This window comes from Neodiprion virginianus, chromosome 4 (assembly GCF_021901495.1).
Source record: "Neodiprion virginianus isolate iyNeoVirg1 chromosome 4, iyNeoVirg1.1, whole genome shotgun sequence".
Lineage (NCBI taxonomy): Eukaryota > Metazoa > Arthropoda > Insecta > Hymenoptera > Diprionidae > Neodiprion > Neodiprion virginianus.
The window spans coordinates 22419172-22435960 of NC_060880.1; the positions used below are offsets into that span (position 1 = coordinate 22419172).

A 16789-nucleotide genomic window follows, 5' to 3' on the forward strand; every position below is an offset into this window, starting at 1 on the left:
GCTAGGGGAATAAAAAAAATTGACCACGTACTTCGGTCCAATTGCGGTATCGAACGTACTCACGTTTGAATACATTCTGTGAACCATTCTTTCGCCTGGGGTCACCTGAACAATAATGTCCCATAACGATATAGTATATTGATGCTCTCCATTTGATCAAAAGATTGTCGCTTCAGTACATCATCAAGTATTGACTTTGCATCGTGATCTGCATGTTTTAATTCTTACCCATGCGTCAGCCTCTGCAAATGGCTGTACTTACACCAATTTTTCAATACTACGTACGATTTTCAGAGCATATTTTTATAAAATCACTTCTCCTGCGAACACCTTGCACCTTGCTTCAGAACACTTTGCGAAACACTTTTGGTGTCCCAGATACTTCGATACTATAGATTATTGTTTTTCTTTTTCTTTTTTCTATTATTTTACTTTAGTGGTCACAGAATTTATTTTTTTGACTCAACTACTTCTGCTTTCGCATAGCACACTAGACATTGGTCATGGGCAAAAGCTTCTATTCTACTCATAATTTGATTGCACTCTAGGTGCATCCCATCGCAAAGTCTTCAGCACCAGCATTTGCTCTAGGAACATTGAGCTTGATATACTAAAACTTTTTGTGAATATATCTGCAACTCTAGCGGTCTTCTCTGAGCTTGCGATACGTGTTTCCAGAATCTTGCTATAAAATTTTCAAGTGTCAGTAATGCACGGTTAGGCTGCGGAAAATTGTAAGCATTGCGCAAGTCAGTAAATACAAAAAACTTACTTCCAGTATGTAACAAATATTTCTCCAGGATTCTTCAGGTGTTTTGAATCAACACCAAATGTTTATGATGAATTGCAACTTCCTGTATCTTGAGGAGGAGAGTGTTTCGTGAAACTTTCCGTTAACCTTTCACAAATTTTTGATTAAACTGATATTAGTATGAAACTACAGACGAAAACACTGACATTCGAAATTTCACCAAAGTCTCTCTTGTCTATAGAAACATCAACAAGTAGGGAAACTACAGTAATTATAAGTGCACAATTAAGCATATAATCTAAGTAGTATAAAAGCTATTACTTACCTCTTGTTTTTATTTTTGCTATTCTTGACTTTCGCTTTTGCCATCGGTCATATTTTTAACTCCCAAAAAGTACTTCATTCATTAATGCCCTCAATCCTGAATCATATCAGGCTGTTAGACTTTGCAAGCTTCTTTTCCTACGACCTTGTGATGCGCCAAACCCAAATTAAAGTCTTGCGAAGTGTGTCATATGTAACTATATAGAGTGAACGGGTTAATTACCTTGACCTTTACCTTTTCTTACGTTTTTCATAAGTTGTAACATTATGTAGACTTACAAAGTTCCTAACTTTCGGTTTCTTTGTTATGTTCTTTTCCTTCTTTTTTTTCAAGTATTATTATCTCTCAGAATTCACGAATCTTTTTTTGTCAGTTTCAATTAAAGATCCCGAATTTGCGACTTCTAGTTTAGTTTTTTTTTATGAATGATCGATATGGGCCTTAGTGAAAATAGCTGACTTCAGAAGATTTCAGTAAATCCAATGGATGAATTCGTGCCATTTCACTCGCCTTGCCACCGCTTGTCTAAGGAAAAGGGTTATTGAAGTTGTTGTTGAATTGAAGTTTTTGTGGCAACTCCGATTTAAATATATGCATGGGTGTATTCGGGTATCTGTGAGGAATAGCTTGTAGACGTTTTTTCGATAAACTTCGATACCTAAATCTTTTTTGGTACGGTGTTACCAGGATTGAGTCATCAAGAAAATCAAAAAAAAAACTTAACATTATTATTAAGTATCAAAGATGCTCCTATTTAATATAGGAGCTTTGCATAGCTTTATAAATTCACCTTTTAAAAGTTTCGGGTTTTTAGGATATCTGGTTCTGTTGGATTTTTTATTTTTTCACCCCCTTGACAATGTATGGATAGTATCAAATGGCGGGTATATGGCCCAATATCAACCACATGTACTAGGTCGCATTAGTGCCGTTATTTTGCATTATTTTATTGGATAAAATTCCAATATGAGAACATGAAGATAAAAATTGTGATGAATTTTACTGAGAATATTCTGGTAAAGGTATCATCTTATCGCAAAAATAGCTCGTTTTTAATATCATCTGCTCCATTCATTATCATAGTAATTGATTTAGATTCACAACGATCAAGAAATTTTATTTCATGATGTAATGTGCATATATCAGGCTAATGCATGCTAAAACAGATCAAGTAATAGTAAAACAAACAAACAGAATCAGTACAATGAAAATGGTCAAATGTGGTGATCCGAGAGAACACCTAGTTGTTAAAGCAGTATATATCCGGGTTTGATTCCCAAATCATTCCATAAATTTTCTCATAAAAATGCTGCCTTTTTAGCAATGGCAAGTAGTATGTTTTTTTATGCTAAACAATGCCCTTGGTTCCTGTATGAGTTTCGTTTATCCGGAAAATTTCACGCCGCAAAATTTCAACGAAAAGTTTTCTATTTCTGCTAAGCTGCGCTCCGATATTACTAACCTTACTAACTGTAGTTTTATTTTGTTCACGATTTTTCGTGCTCAAACTTAAGTCAACTTGGGTCCTTGCTTCCAAATACCGCGTTAACGATGCTTTTATTTTGCCCCTAATGGTAGTTTTATGATTTCCTGACATTTTGTATGCTCAAGATCGAATTCCTGTGCGATATTTAGAGTATACGATTAAAATTGATACAGGTTTTTGTGATACCGTGGACAATTTATAATAAAACTCTCACATAGATGTATAGATGAATATTTAATGACACGAAAAACCAAGAATGATTACGGCTTATATCGCGTCTGTGACGATGAAAAAGGCATTCATTTTTAAGGATGAATGAGCTCCATCTTTTAATTCAAAAGTTGCGAAAACAGAAGAGAAAAATTTTTAAAAAGACTTCCAGCCACGTTATTTACGCCAATGATAGTCAACACAAATAGAACAATATTCCTACTATGTAATAGAAATGAATTTATAAATTCCAACAACAAAAGCTGATCGTAAGAGATTCACAATTGGTGAAAATGTTTTACAATTAGAACTTTCAAAATAATTGAACTTTGGTATTTTTGATCCAATTCTAATGTTTTTAGACTTATTTTGTTCACCAGAACAATTTCTGTCACTTCTTGTTCACTCAATGGTAATTTATGTGGTTCGCACTTTTTTCGATTTACGGTATCGTTGTCGGTTCTGTTTTCCGATTTTGTTAATTTCTCTATTTCTCGTAGAAATTCGAGAAATAAGTTGTTTTTTATTGCAGGCGGAAAAATGTTTTCAGTTGTTGACATGATTATCATCCTTCAAATTGATAGTAGTAAAGGGGTATTTTACAAGTTTCATATATATTTTTGTTTTATTTTTTTGTAGTTTAAATTTTGGTGGTGAGAAATCAATTAAAACATTAAGTTGAATTCATCGGTCAGTGTAAACTTTGAATAATTCTAAAGTAGTCTCACAATAGTAATATTAATAAGTTCTAAAATTGTGGGAAAAATTGTTTGTATTTAGACCAGAAGGGACAATTCTATGGAAGAAACTGATTGAATGTTATTCAAATGATTCTTGTATCGGATTATTTAAACATATATGTGTAAAAATGAATTGAAAAAAAAATGATAGAAAACAGTGAACTGATGCTAACAATTATTGCATACGTAGGTACTGGCATTTTCTAAAGATTCAGTTTGTCCAAAAAATTGCATCTCATTTCCGGGGTCTGTTTTTTTTCTACTCAACTAATTATAATTGGTCTAATTAAAATGTAATCAGTAGTTTTTTTTTTTGAAGACAATATTACGAATTTCCACTGGAATAACTTTCGTGGATTTCAACTCTCTTACATAGAACTAAATGTGTTCTTAATTACTAACTACCAAGATTATGTCACATTTGGGCTGATTTGAATTTTTTTTTTTTTAGCACAAAAATCTTAAACTTGAAAAATATCCATTAACCAACAAATAATTACAAAGTTAATTTCACCTCTGATAAACGTTTTTCCCCCTGCAGAAAAAAAACGTAACTTAAATTTCCATAGAAAATAATACATCAAAAAATGAACAGAATTACAGGTAGACACCACAAGACCTTTCTTTGGGTGTCATAAAAGTTCAATGCATATAGGATAAAAAAAAAATAAAACAAATTCAAATTATTACGTAATGATTATCATTCATGTACAGTCAAAAAATGAATGTATCTTTTCAGTACAATAATATACGAATAGCGCCAAGTAAACTCTCACAGAAATAAAAACTTCACAGCAGTCAGTTTTATACACTTCGTGTACGACTCATTCTTCATGAGTGAAAATTCTAATAATATACAGAGTGGCCCGAAAAAGTTGCTTCAAGTAAAGCACAAAATACCCGTGAGCAATCCAACAGATTAGAACCTGACTTGGATATGACATGCTTCAAACCCTGCAAGCACCTTTATTGAGCTTAAATTTTTAACTTTGGTCTGTGGTGCCTTCATAATAACTACTTAATATTTCTCATCGCTGACTAAAGTGCGTCTATGAATATGTTTGAGGTTTTCGTTCTGGAACTCTAGAATGTTGGTGAGTTTCAGATAAATCCAAGATATTGATGCTAAGAAATGGCTGAGCTGACATGGAAAGCTCCACATAAATTATTATTGGTAGATGTATTATGCTATGTTTGTTATTGTGTAATGGAGCTATCGATCAATTACTATGATGCTATAATAATCTATATATGCCACGTCTACACATATTCCCTCTACAATAATATGTCTCGAGCACCAATGCTCATTTATTTGGAAGAGTTGATGCTTAGTTAATGGTCATGCATTAGTGACCTTAATTTTGCCTGTGAGTTGAGAATATTTTACATGGGTTAATCATATTATAACATGAATGTGTAAGTGTACCAAGCAGTATTGTTAATTATAGAGAAAAAACAAAAAACTACGTTAATTGTAAAAATGTGTGAATGAGGCACCCCTTGAACCGACAGATACCCAAGGATTTACCAAGCACAACCCCAGTCACTGCAACAAGCGCACCTACCATCACCACCAAACCTGTCACAGCTATAACATCGACTGAAGTCTCTTCGGTAGTAACTATGGCCAATAGCCAAAAGCAAATTGGACTTTTGGTCTCAGTCATCGGTGATAAATCACAGGAGAAGAGTGGGGTAACTGGTTCAACAACGGGAGTGTCAGGGGCGACATCTAGCAGTGTTCATCTAGTGGAGGTGTGTGCGGTGCAGGGACCGCCGAGGCAGCTAACATCTCTATCCCCAAGCCCTTCCCCAACACATTCCACACCACCTTCTACGCCTAGACCTAATTCTATCAGCTCTGTGAATTCCATTAACAGCCTGGTACACCAAGAGGTAGCCGGTTGCCAGGCTAGAGTAGCACAGTCACCAGTCACACCTTGCACATCAGCTTCTTTCTGCAATTCCGGGGGCGGTGACGGTCAGCATCAAACATCACCATCCCAGCAACGTTCCGTACCTCTTCACCTTACCATCAGTACTAACACCACTACTAACAATCCGAACATCCCTCCGGCGTGCCCTGCTGCCAATTCTATACGCCAGCTATCCTCAATAGATCACCAGATTAGAGTACTGACCCCGTCTGAAATCATGCGCACACTCCCATCTCTCAGCCAGGAGCACTACGATCCGCCACCCACTGCAATTATTCACACTGTACCTGTACAGGCCCCGCCTATGGTGAGCCACCCATACTGTGCCTACAGTGTCTTGCCTTGCCATGTATTTAATCGAAGTCTAGTGATTTTTCTTTCTTCCATTTTCACATTAAAAAAAAAAAAAAATTTGTCTTATTCTTTTGCAAATTTCATTTCAGTTTTACCATTTGTAGCCAGTGCAAAGGCTTTAGAACGATACTTTTGATTATGGCTATCAAATTCTCCTCGTTTTCATTTCATTTTTGTATGCATAGTGTCCGTTCTCTCTATAGATATTTTATAATCATGCATTGATATGGAATGATTATGATATTTGAAAATACCACCAAATTTTTTAATATACCTACTCTCATTTTTAAGCATCACTTCGAATTTGACCTTGCATAAGGTTTTTTAACTACAAGTAAGGTAGCTTAAAGAAATATAATACACTGTAGTTTTTATATATGAACATTGGTAAAAGTGCACCAATCAGAGAATGAACTTCTTCCTTCAATCATTTCCTGCAAACCGCACTTGTTCGTTCAGTTCAATACTACTTACAATGACCCATTGTATCATATATCTGCGATGCAAGTATACATGATGCAATGTGATACAGAGTATGTTCACCCTTTTTTTCCCGCGTACACGAGAGTATAATCACTCTCAGTATATCTGATATACTGTATTTTATCGATATTATTTCCAGGCATATGTATCTCTTTATTCACTATAGAGCACTACCTCAGATAATGATGACGCTTGAGTGTCATTGAGTATCGATTCTGAACGCACTTCTGCATTTACTAATAGTAACAAACCAGTTACAGAATTTTTGGTAACCTGAATTCCTTAAATTATTAATTTCTGAATAACTATCGCTTCACACATTCCATAAACTGTCTGTCATAAATTGATCAGGGTAGATAAAGGGAAAAAAGAAAACGTGATAGTAACTGGCAGTAAAAAATAAAAATAAAAAACAAATAAATAAATGATAGTCATGTAGGTCATAATATCTGAACGAAAGCCACTAAGTCTTATCAGCAAACCACCCGAAATTTGAACATTATTCGGAAATGTGACTGTCATTCATTTGCTTATTTCTTTGTTGGTGCTATTGCTATTGTTGATATTCTATATTATCCCGCAAGTATCGAGTCCTGTACATTACATCGTCTTCACAGGCAGTTGACTATATGAAAAGTTGTATTTTGCACAGGGATCTCAGACCATTCACTGATTGGCGCATTCATATCGAATCATGTGACAATATCTTACAGAGTCAAATATTTTTAAATTAGTGTAGCTATATCACTTTTTCGTGAAGAACGCAGCAGTGGCATGAGGCTGTTATAATAACACTACCATATATATACACAGAACTTATTACTCACGGAACATACTCTTATCATGATCCTGTCTGAATTAATTGTTTCTTTCATTTTTTTTATTATTTGGTATGATCATTTTATTCTTGAGATATTCTATCCTAGACAACGCAGTTTTATTAGGTATGAATTTACTATCTGTAACTGAAATTAGAATTGCCTGTGATGTACCACAGTATAAAACCGGACCCACCACCAGGTTTTGAATAATAATATACTAGGCATGTTTTCTCCAGACCAGAATGAAGGAAGGGCTAATTCTCTATCTATAACAGTCAATAAGAATATTATAATTCGAACCCGGAGAAAACTTGTCCTGTATAAGGCTCACTGTTTAGAGAATTTATGATCAATTTTTCAAAAAAAAAAAAAAAATTTAATCTCACTGTGTTGAAGAAAAGCGGAAATTTCAGGACTACAAAACATTAATGTAGTCAGTTCCTTAGGTGGTAATATTGAAACGATCGTTTACATTTGTTGCATAGGAAATCTTTTTTTCGTGATATGTCGTTTAGGTGATTTTTTCGAATTTGAAAAGATATTTTTTCGTGTAACGTGCTTAGGGTTGTATTTTTTCGTCAGAACAAGGATAAAACAAAAATGCAATACTCGAGTTGCCTACAGTTTTAGAATTAATCCAGTTAATTCTCATGACCATTGAGTTCTAGAATTTGAAAACTTGGTGGATATTCAAATTGTAGTGAAAATTATAATAAGTAAATGATGGACTCAATATATTTATTCCATATTTTTTCCTCTTACTTGATGTAGTTATCCACAGATGAACTATTATTATTGCTGGGTAGTTCTGAGGTAGCTCAATATTGCCTTTGAAACCTCATTCTATTGTCCCGTCATTTATTAAGCTTTTTTCTTCCTTCAATTTCATTGAAAACAGCTTGACCAAGTTCTTCTATAAAGGCATGTTGAAGAAGTTTGGTACAGATTTTTTTCAGGTTACATGAACACAACTTCTTTTATAAACTCTATAAATCTGTCTGGATCAAAACAATCACCTGTTCCACGAATATTTCCACTTCCTGAAAACTAACTACTTCTGCTTTTTCAAAGAATTCTGTGGTTATCCTTGGCTTTGCATCGTATTCTTATAAGTCGGCAGGCATTACAAACACTGCTCATATTCGGATTAGTTTTTGGTTACTGTTGAATGTTGATGTTGATGTGGACATTTTTTTTATATTTATTGTGACTATTTGTTAGTACAATGCTTTCGTATACGTAATTGTATACAGTGTCTAATTAACACATCACTTGAACAAATTCTTTTATGCGTTGGCGACAATTATAGTGTAAAAATTGAACTTATATATTTTTTTTTTAAATTAACAATCGAGCATATACGTAAGCAGAGTAATAATGCTGTTGAAAATGCCTTCTCATTCCATTCATTTATTATCCTGTAAACTAGGTAAAAAAATTAATCAGTTTGCGAACAAACCAGTCATATCAAATGCTGGTACATTTATGGAGTTAGACAGAGTGCAATTTCAAAATGGAAATTCTACTCTGCTCAGCCTCATATTGCTGCATAGATATGTCCATATCGCTGCATATAAAGCTTTGATGTATTCCTCCTCCAAGCTATAGTTATTACATACTGGACGATACTTTTGCAGTTACATAACAATGTGACAAAATCAAATAAGCATCAGTCATAAAGTACTATAAAAAAAATCTTTACACGTACATTGTCGTAGCATAAATAAAAATATAGTAGATAGTTTAATCCATTGATTTCTTTTTTCATGATTTACGAAGAGTTGAATGTAAATTGTGTCTTGTGTAAAATTATTTTTAAATGGTGGCTGGTTGTTGTCTCCGGTATATTCACAATATAGTGATTTATTAACATATTCTCATTTCGGGAAAACTTAAAATTTGCAATTTTCTTTTATCTGGATGTATTTAAAGCTCGCATTCGTTTATAATTGAAGTTACTTGATTTTAGGATTTGCTATATGATCATTACAGCCTACTTGCATACCATTACATTGCCAAAATATTTTAGTTCATCAATCTTATCTTAATAAGTTGAAGGATTTCACATACCACCATACAAATATAGTGTTGAGTCTTCCTTTTCTTGCGAACAAACAGATGCTGGTTAATGATCATATGGCATAAAGCAGAGATGCTAATGACTTTTTTTCAACAGGAACAAGATAGACTTTCAAACAGAGATCGGTCTAGTCGGGAGGCAGAGCAAGAGCGTCAATGGAAACATCTGCAAGCAATGCGCCAACAGCAAGCACAAATACAGCAGCAAGTTATTCACGAGCAGCGCGTACATGGTAAACACAATGTTTAAAAATTTGATTATTTGGCAAACAATGATTGTTGTCATTCTATGAAAAATGTATAAGAATAAGACGATGACGTAAAAAATTATATTTTTAGCTAGTGCTCAGGTAAATTGTACAGCTCCTGATTTTTTTCCTTTTTATTATAGTGTGCTTATATAAAACTTAATATTTGTTTCATCATTTCATTGCAGCCATGGCAAGGGTACACAGACAGATTAATGAAGATGGCACACCTCAAATGAGCACCGAAAACACCCCAGGATTAACAACCCAATTACAAGTCTCCACAGCTCAGGTAATTGCAACTAAATTCCACGAATTAAATTCCGTATAACTCCGTACTGACTTGAGCATTTTTGCGCTCGAATGCTCCAGTGAGTACGGCGTGTTTGTGCGTACTCGCAGATGGTCAGCATGCGCGAACACGATCTATCACTCATCAGTCCATTGAAGGATTTTCGTACGGAACAGCGCTCAGTTAGGATGCGTCTTTGACGACAGCTTGATATTTACTGGCTCACTGCGGTTATCACAAATGATCTAAGCATAATTTTACGCAAACAAACAGAAAATTTCTAGAACGCAAAAAGTTCATACGCACTAATCTTCGTGTGGACAAACCGTTTGTGCGTGCAAAAATGCTCAACTCAGTACGTGGCTTTAAGCTATTTATATATTATATGTGGGTACCTTTTATCATTGAACGCAAAGCAAGTCAACAGTTGTAGATTAGTTATACCTATATAAGTTTATAATATCATCGGCTTGTATAGGAGGTTTACGTTGACTGCTGGGCTAAAAGTATATACCTCGTACTGTACAAGCCAAGTTACCATATCTCATGACAACTGTTGTTACGTTTCGTGAAACGATTATTTTATATGAAATTTTCATGCAAAGGATGGAAATCATATGGGTCCAATAGCGTCGTCATCTCCTGGATCTCGTGCAACGTTTTCAACCCCTCCGATGAAAATTACAAAGGGTGTAGCTCCCCAGAGTCCGCTCCAAGGTATTACACGCCTACCAAATCAACACTCTACTCCAGTCACCCGTCCGGTCAGCTCTGTTGTGCGGCCTGGCATGCCTAGTACTTTTGCACAGCCTCCTTCTCCATTTTCACCGCAACCTCAATCTCCCCATGATTTTCCACAATCTCCTGCAGCTTCGCAATCACAGGATCATTTCCAACGCTTTGAACCTTCAGAATCGTACAATCAAACTCCTCAAACATCGAGACCACAATTTCCCACCACAACTTCGTATGCAACCTCACCTCGGAACGATTCTTTTCCTCAACCACCTGGTACACCTCGTCCTGTGTTTAACGCTCCCACACCTCGTTCCTCACCACATGTTTATGCCCCATCTCGAACTCCTGATCCTTATAGCAGCCAAGCACCCACTCCGTCTCCAGCTCCCAGTTATACCCCACCCAGGGGAGAATCGAGACAGGAACCTCAATCACCCGAGGTCTTCAATCAGCAACCAGAAGTTAATCGTCAATTACGCGACTTGCTCCAACGGCAACAATTTAATAAAAAATTGGAACCTCTCGCCACTTCGTGGAATCAAGGTAATTCTTGTTCAAGACTGATTTCTCAATTATAGCTTACCTGCATTAATGTTCAATGTCAGTAAATAGTCCTTGGTAAGTACTTGCATTTCAACATCTTCATAAATCTCTGTTTAGATGGACAAGGTGTAAGTGAAAATCCTCAGCCGCAATTTGACGGAACTCATCCTCAAGGTCCTCAACATTCACAAGCTTCGGGAAATACTGGAGAAGGTACTTTCAGGCATCCTCTTCCTCCCGGTATTGTCAGACCACGAATGCCTATCCAGCCAAATGTCATCATACGTAATCCCATTGGTAAGGACATTAAATAATCAATATTTATCAATATTCTATATAGATAGAAGGAAATGAATCACAGCGGAAAGAGTCTGGTACATCAGATACTGTTTCAAAATACTAGTGACAAATGCTATTGCTGTTACAATTTCAATGTGAATCAGAACATCTATGAATATTAAAGATACATTCACATGGTTTTGCTCAATGAAAATTAATTTTTCTGCGAAATACGGTTTCAAATCAAAATTGGTTTGAGGGTTACACAATCTTATGCTCCACGAAAAATAGTTGAAGTTCGGGTTATAAGCTAGCTAAGCCAGAACCATCTTCATTGTTATGAAATGATTTGTTGCAACAAAAAAATCTAGTGCTACACAAAAAGCCTTGCTAAATACTTACACCTGATTTTATGTCGATGTAGTGTATTTTTTAGAATATAAGCTGAGGTTTCTAAAGTTTCTGGATGTCATTTCAAAACTTTTGTACTTGACCTCTTTGTGTAATTGTTTTTACAGAAATGTTCGAAAGTAATAGAAATCAAATAATTATCTACCTTTAGAGTCAGAAATTGATTGATATTTAGGACTAGTTTTACTAAAGCCATATGGTAACTTACAAATTTGTGTTGGGTGACAGTGAACAACGGCAATATTTTCAGTAACCTTCATTGTGCGATTCATAGGCCAGACAATAAGTGACATCAATGTCTGCTGAATCCTTCTATGCCGCCTACTTTTTCTGGATCTCGAGCATCTTTTGCGGTTTCCTGCGCTTAATAGTTCGCGGTATTGGAGTGAAGTGTGTCCTTCATGTAACAATATTGATTTGTGTATTAAATCTGCAATGACGATTATTTATTTTATACACCTAAGATATTTTTTAAATTGCAAGAGCATTTTTGAAAATGTCAAAGTAGTCTGGGTTAATTATAAGACACAGAAGACAATCTAAGAACTGAGAAGAGAGATGTACAAAGATTGGTAAACTTTTTAATTATAACAATCTGAATTACTTTCAAAAATGTAGTTCAGTAGGTACTTGTTATGTATACATATAAATAACCTCATGTTCATCTATGAGTTATAACACATTTGTCCATGATTGATAAACAAAACACCATCCCGTGGTGACTTCAGAAATAGTACTTGTAATGTTGAAATTCATTTGGAACCATTAAATCCTTAAGAAGAAAAGTCTGAGTTCTTGATAGAACATGACCTTTTTGGTTGATTTTTTAAAGAAAAATCTCATTCGGTGTACAGGGCTGAATGTGAGGCTACCGACAGGAGCAAATATTGAAGCTAGATTGCAAGGCGTCGACTCTCGCAAGAGAACGCTACTGCAACGGCCACCAGTGCCTGCTGGCATACCGCCACAACATTTTCAGAGTGGCCAAGTATTGCAACAACGATTACCTGGCCCGCGAAACCCTCTTGCGGAGCAGTTTGACATTTTGCAACAACAGAGATTTCCAGGTAAGCAATGTTAAATCGAATCAATACACACAGACTGTTTGGAATATCTATTAAAGAAAATACATCAATAATAGAAATAATTTTGATATCACAGAACCCACGCAAGCTCCACAAAGCTTAGTTCAACGATCAGTGCGGCCTGGACTTGATAATATAAACCAAGGTATTAGAATGATGGGTGCACAAGGAATAGTGAGACCACCACTTTTGTCAGCCTCGGTAACAGAAGCAAGTGCTCCAACTACTGAAGCTTCAGAAATCCCAGATAATGTGACAGCAGAGCTTGAAAAACTTGAACAGGAGAGTGCTCCAATGGTAGAAGTGGAAGGTGTTAGTGCAATATTGGGAGATTTAGCTGACGATGATGACGAACTTCTAGGTAAAAATAAATCTTCTGGTTATTTCTGGATGAGTGAAAGATGCATTCATGCCAGTGCATTCAATATGTCAGCATCATTGATGAATGAATTTTTTCTCAGTTTAAGGGGAGACGCCGGTGAAATTTTGATAACACCGAATTTTCGGATTTCTTGCGCATACACTTTCATTGCAGAAGATTGATATTTTTTTTTTTTCAGAACATATAGTAATTTAATCTGAATCTTGTTGGAAGGAATTTTTGATCACAACTTATTTAGTCATTTCAAAAACGAAAAACTCGGTATTCTCGAAATTTCACCCGAGTCCCCGCTTAAAATATATGTATCAAGCAATATGAAAATTTCAATTTTCATAACTCGTTAGCTTTTATCAACTAAACAAATAGGCCACAAATATGACATATCAAAATTTATTTCAAAATACTCTTCTGCCGAAAATAATTAACTTACATGAGTTTTGTATGTGTGTTTCTTTTAGCCGAAATGGGAGCTGATTTTAATATACTGGAATATGCAGATCCCGAATTAGACAATATGACTGGAGGTGAAAAAACAAACATATTTGATCTCGACTTAGAGCAAGTAGAAGTAGAGACTAAAGAAGATAAACAAAAAAAAGTAACGAAAACAGAAATAAAGCGCGAAGACGTGGGCCCCACTCCAGCTACTCATCCAGAAATTAGAGAAGCGACCAGTAGTAGCTCAGCACAGGATCTGTCAGATACAACAACAAATATGCGACCACAGGCGCAAACATTAGTTGCGACATCTCAAAGCACTCATCAACAACAACCTGCACCGACACAACAAGGAACAAATCCACAAGCTGCGGTTGTGCAGCAACAAATGCATCAACAAGTTCAGCAAGCAGCAGCTATAGGAAGACCAATGCCTGCTGGAACAAGGCTCATATCCCCTGATGGAGCAATCGGCGTTGTTACTTCGACTAACACTGTAACAGTCAGCTATCCATCTAATTTTCCAGGTCATTCACAGCGATTACCTCAATCTCACATACAAAGTAAGTCTACTAATGTAAACTGTATGTTATCACTATGTAAATTATATTTTGCGATGTGTTGTAACTCTGATGTAGCTGGAAGTAGGCAAACAAGTTTGATAGAAATGATAAAGGTAACTAGTGTAAACAAGAACTGGAAAATATGAACGTGAATGGAGTTCCAAAAATTCACTTTAACACCATAATTCCGACCATGATCTCAAGTGACAATGATCATATTACTAAACGTATCTATCTTGACCTATGTCACAGCAAAACTTTAAATAATCCTTTTTTATGTCCCACTTACAATGATAGGTTCAACAGATATTCATCCATGATAGAGTTTTTTTGATCCTTAGAGGGCCAGCCTGATTCTATTAGGAGTCAGCAGATAACTTGGAAACTCCACTGGACGTTTTTACTATTTATATACATAATTCATACCTCTGAAAAATATCGAATTTCAAGGGAAAAACGTTGGCCTTCCAAAGGTTAATAATAATCTTCAAGCTGGTCAAGGGGTCCCCATGATGAGGGTATTCACATATACACGTACACACCTGACTGGTTTTCACAATGTTTGGAGCATCTATTAGGTAGAAATGTTGACTTGAATAAAATTATTGTGGGCGAAACATTGGTACTTACCCACAAATGAAGTTCAAGTTAGAATAAACTGTTAGTAAAATAGCATTGGATTGTCTAACACACAACTGCACACATTGACATCATACACATAGCTTCTGCTTAAGAAGAGTGTAATCAAATTCTGAGGATATACTGATTTTGTGCACTCTACAGGCACGATCGAGCTTGTAGACATGGAGGTAGCATCCCAATGCTCACTTCCGCGACTGGGATGCTACCTCCATGTGTATAAGATCGATGACAGATACTGAGCACTATGTAACCCACAATAACATGACAGAAAAAATAGTTGAATCGTAATCCCAAATAGTAAATTAGTCAAAATTCTTCGAGTTTGGGGGCAAAAATCACTCGTAGGTGGATACATGTATATGTAAAAATTTCAACTGTGGGGACTACTTCACAGACTTAATTTTACAACGGAAAGAATTGACTTGTGAAAAAATTTCTATCCTACAGAAGCAATGCCTGTTGAATTTGACATTTCTGTCAAACTTTGCATTTATATGTGCTATTAACACAGTTTGGACTCCACACATAGTTGTAACGATTCGGAATTTGGTTAGATGTTACAATATGTAATGTATTTGGTTCGTTGTTACATGATGTAATACAGATTGAAACTGTCAAAGAGGGCTGCTGGGTAAGCCAGTAATGCATTGTCCGCAGTAAATCCGTTAGTAACACTTCATATTAAAGGGAAAATAAACAACGTAAGAACAATATACGATACTGCCAACAGACTCATACAAACCATTTTGAAATCATATTTTGATTTGCTCCCACACTTGTTTCTGAATATAAGCAAATCTGAAAAGTAATTCTTGAATAACAATTAATTTCTTACAGTGTCCTTTTGTACCAATTATGAAGTCTAAAACATGGCTGGCATTGTTAAGAACCATAATGTGCACTCACCGGTTAAAAGACCCATCTTTTTCATGTACATAAATACTAATGAGAATGCTTTCGGTCAGCAATACAGCAACAGCAGCAGCATCAACAACAACAACAGCAACAGCAACAACAGACGCAGCCCCAACAGCAGCAGCAGCAACAACAGCAGCAACCACAGCAGCAGCAACAACAAACACAGCATCAGCAGCCACAACAACCACAGCATCCACAACAACAGCAACAGCAGCAGCAGAGGTTAGGAATGAGAGTAGGTGGTGTTCCTGCTACACCAGGTCGTGTGGTACCTGTTAGCCATATGATGGGTCCACGGACGCCTCTGCCACCACCGCCACCTCCACCATATCCCGGACTTCCTCCGCCATATCCAGGACCTATACAGGTGTGTGGCATTAGATGTTTATCTTTTCTAGGATTATACGCATTGCTTTCAGATTCAGTGTTTTCATTTTGTGTTGATTTTTTCGAGTCTGGTTATTACTTTTTAAAGATCGCAAAAAGTGCTTTGAACGTTTGATCAAAACTATGTTGTCTTAGGTAAATTTTTTCATGGTGTAATATAAGTTACATGAATGTCCCAAAGTTTTTTGCCTTGACTATAATCAATTTTCCTGGAAATTTTATGAGTACTGTAAATTAGCATGTTTTGTTTTTGGTGAATATTAATTTAATGTTAACAACACTCAAAGGTTTCATCCAAAAATTTTTTCAATCATCAAGTTTTCATATTCCTAAATACTGCACTGACAATTACATTCAGTAACTGTGAATAATCTTCTTTGACAGTATGAATTGGAAGGCCTTAGAATCAAATTCTGTTAATATCTAGTATTGAAAAGCATTGAAACATTGTTCAATACAACTAAGAAAATATTCGAAATGCTTTACCACATTGGTTACTAACCCAAAAATACCAATATTTTTTATTTCAACTTAATAATCGAGATATCACAATGTTATTTACAATATGATATACCTGAAATAGCTATGGAAAACTTAATAAGTTATTCTTCTTTGGTTTACGTAGAAACGGTATCTTCGGCGAAATTTTGTATATCCATGTCAAAAAGTAACCAAAT

General features: G+C 35.6%; 1 protein-coding gene across 10 annotated transcripts in view; it reads left to right on the plus strand.

Moving 5' to 3' along the window:
- Nucleotides 1-16789, plus strand: part of LOC124302626 (histone-lysine N-methyltransferase 2C-like) — a 75047-nt gene that overhangs the window by 24200 nt on the left and 34058 nt on the right. For 7 of the 10 annotated variants that reach the window (XR_006907747.1, XM_046758955.1, XM_046758959.1 and 4 more), the window contains exons 14-22: nucleotides 5025-5756; nucleotides 9284-9419; nucleotides 9623-9726; nucleotides 10332-11007; nucleotides 11125-11304; nucleotides 12552-12764; nucleotides 12859-13143; nucleotides 13623-14165; nucleotides 15773-16092. Coding sequence is in view for 9 of the 10 variants with exons in the window: in XM_046758955.1 (XP_046614911.1) it covers nucleotides 5025-5756; nucleotides 9284-9419; nucleotides 9623-9726; nucleotides 10332-11007; nucleotides 11125-11304; nucleotides 12552-12764; nucleotides 12859-13143; nucleotides 13623-14165; nucleotides 15773-16092 (3189 nt within the window). In the remaining variant the exon portion in view is untranslated. The remainder of the gene's footprint in view (nucleotides 1-5024; nucleotides 5757-9283; nucleotides 9420-9622; nucleotides 9727-10331; nucleotides 11008-11124; nucleotides 11305-12551; nucleotides 12765-12858; nucleotides 13144-13622; nucleotides 14166-15772; nucleotides 16093-16789) is intronic. The other 3 variants (XM_046758962.1, XM_046758963.1, XM_046758964.1) reach the window with 2 other exon arrangements.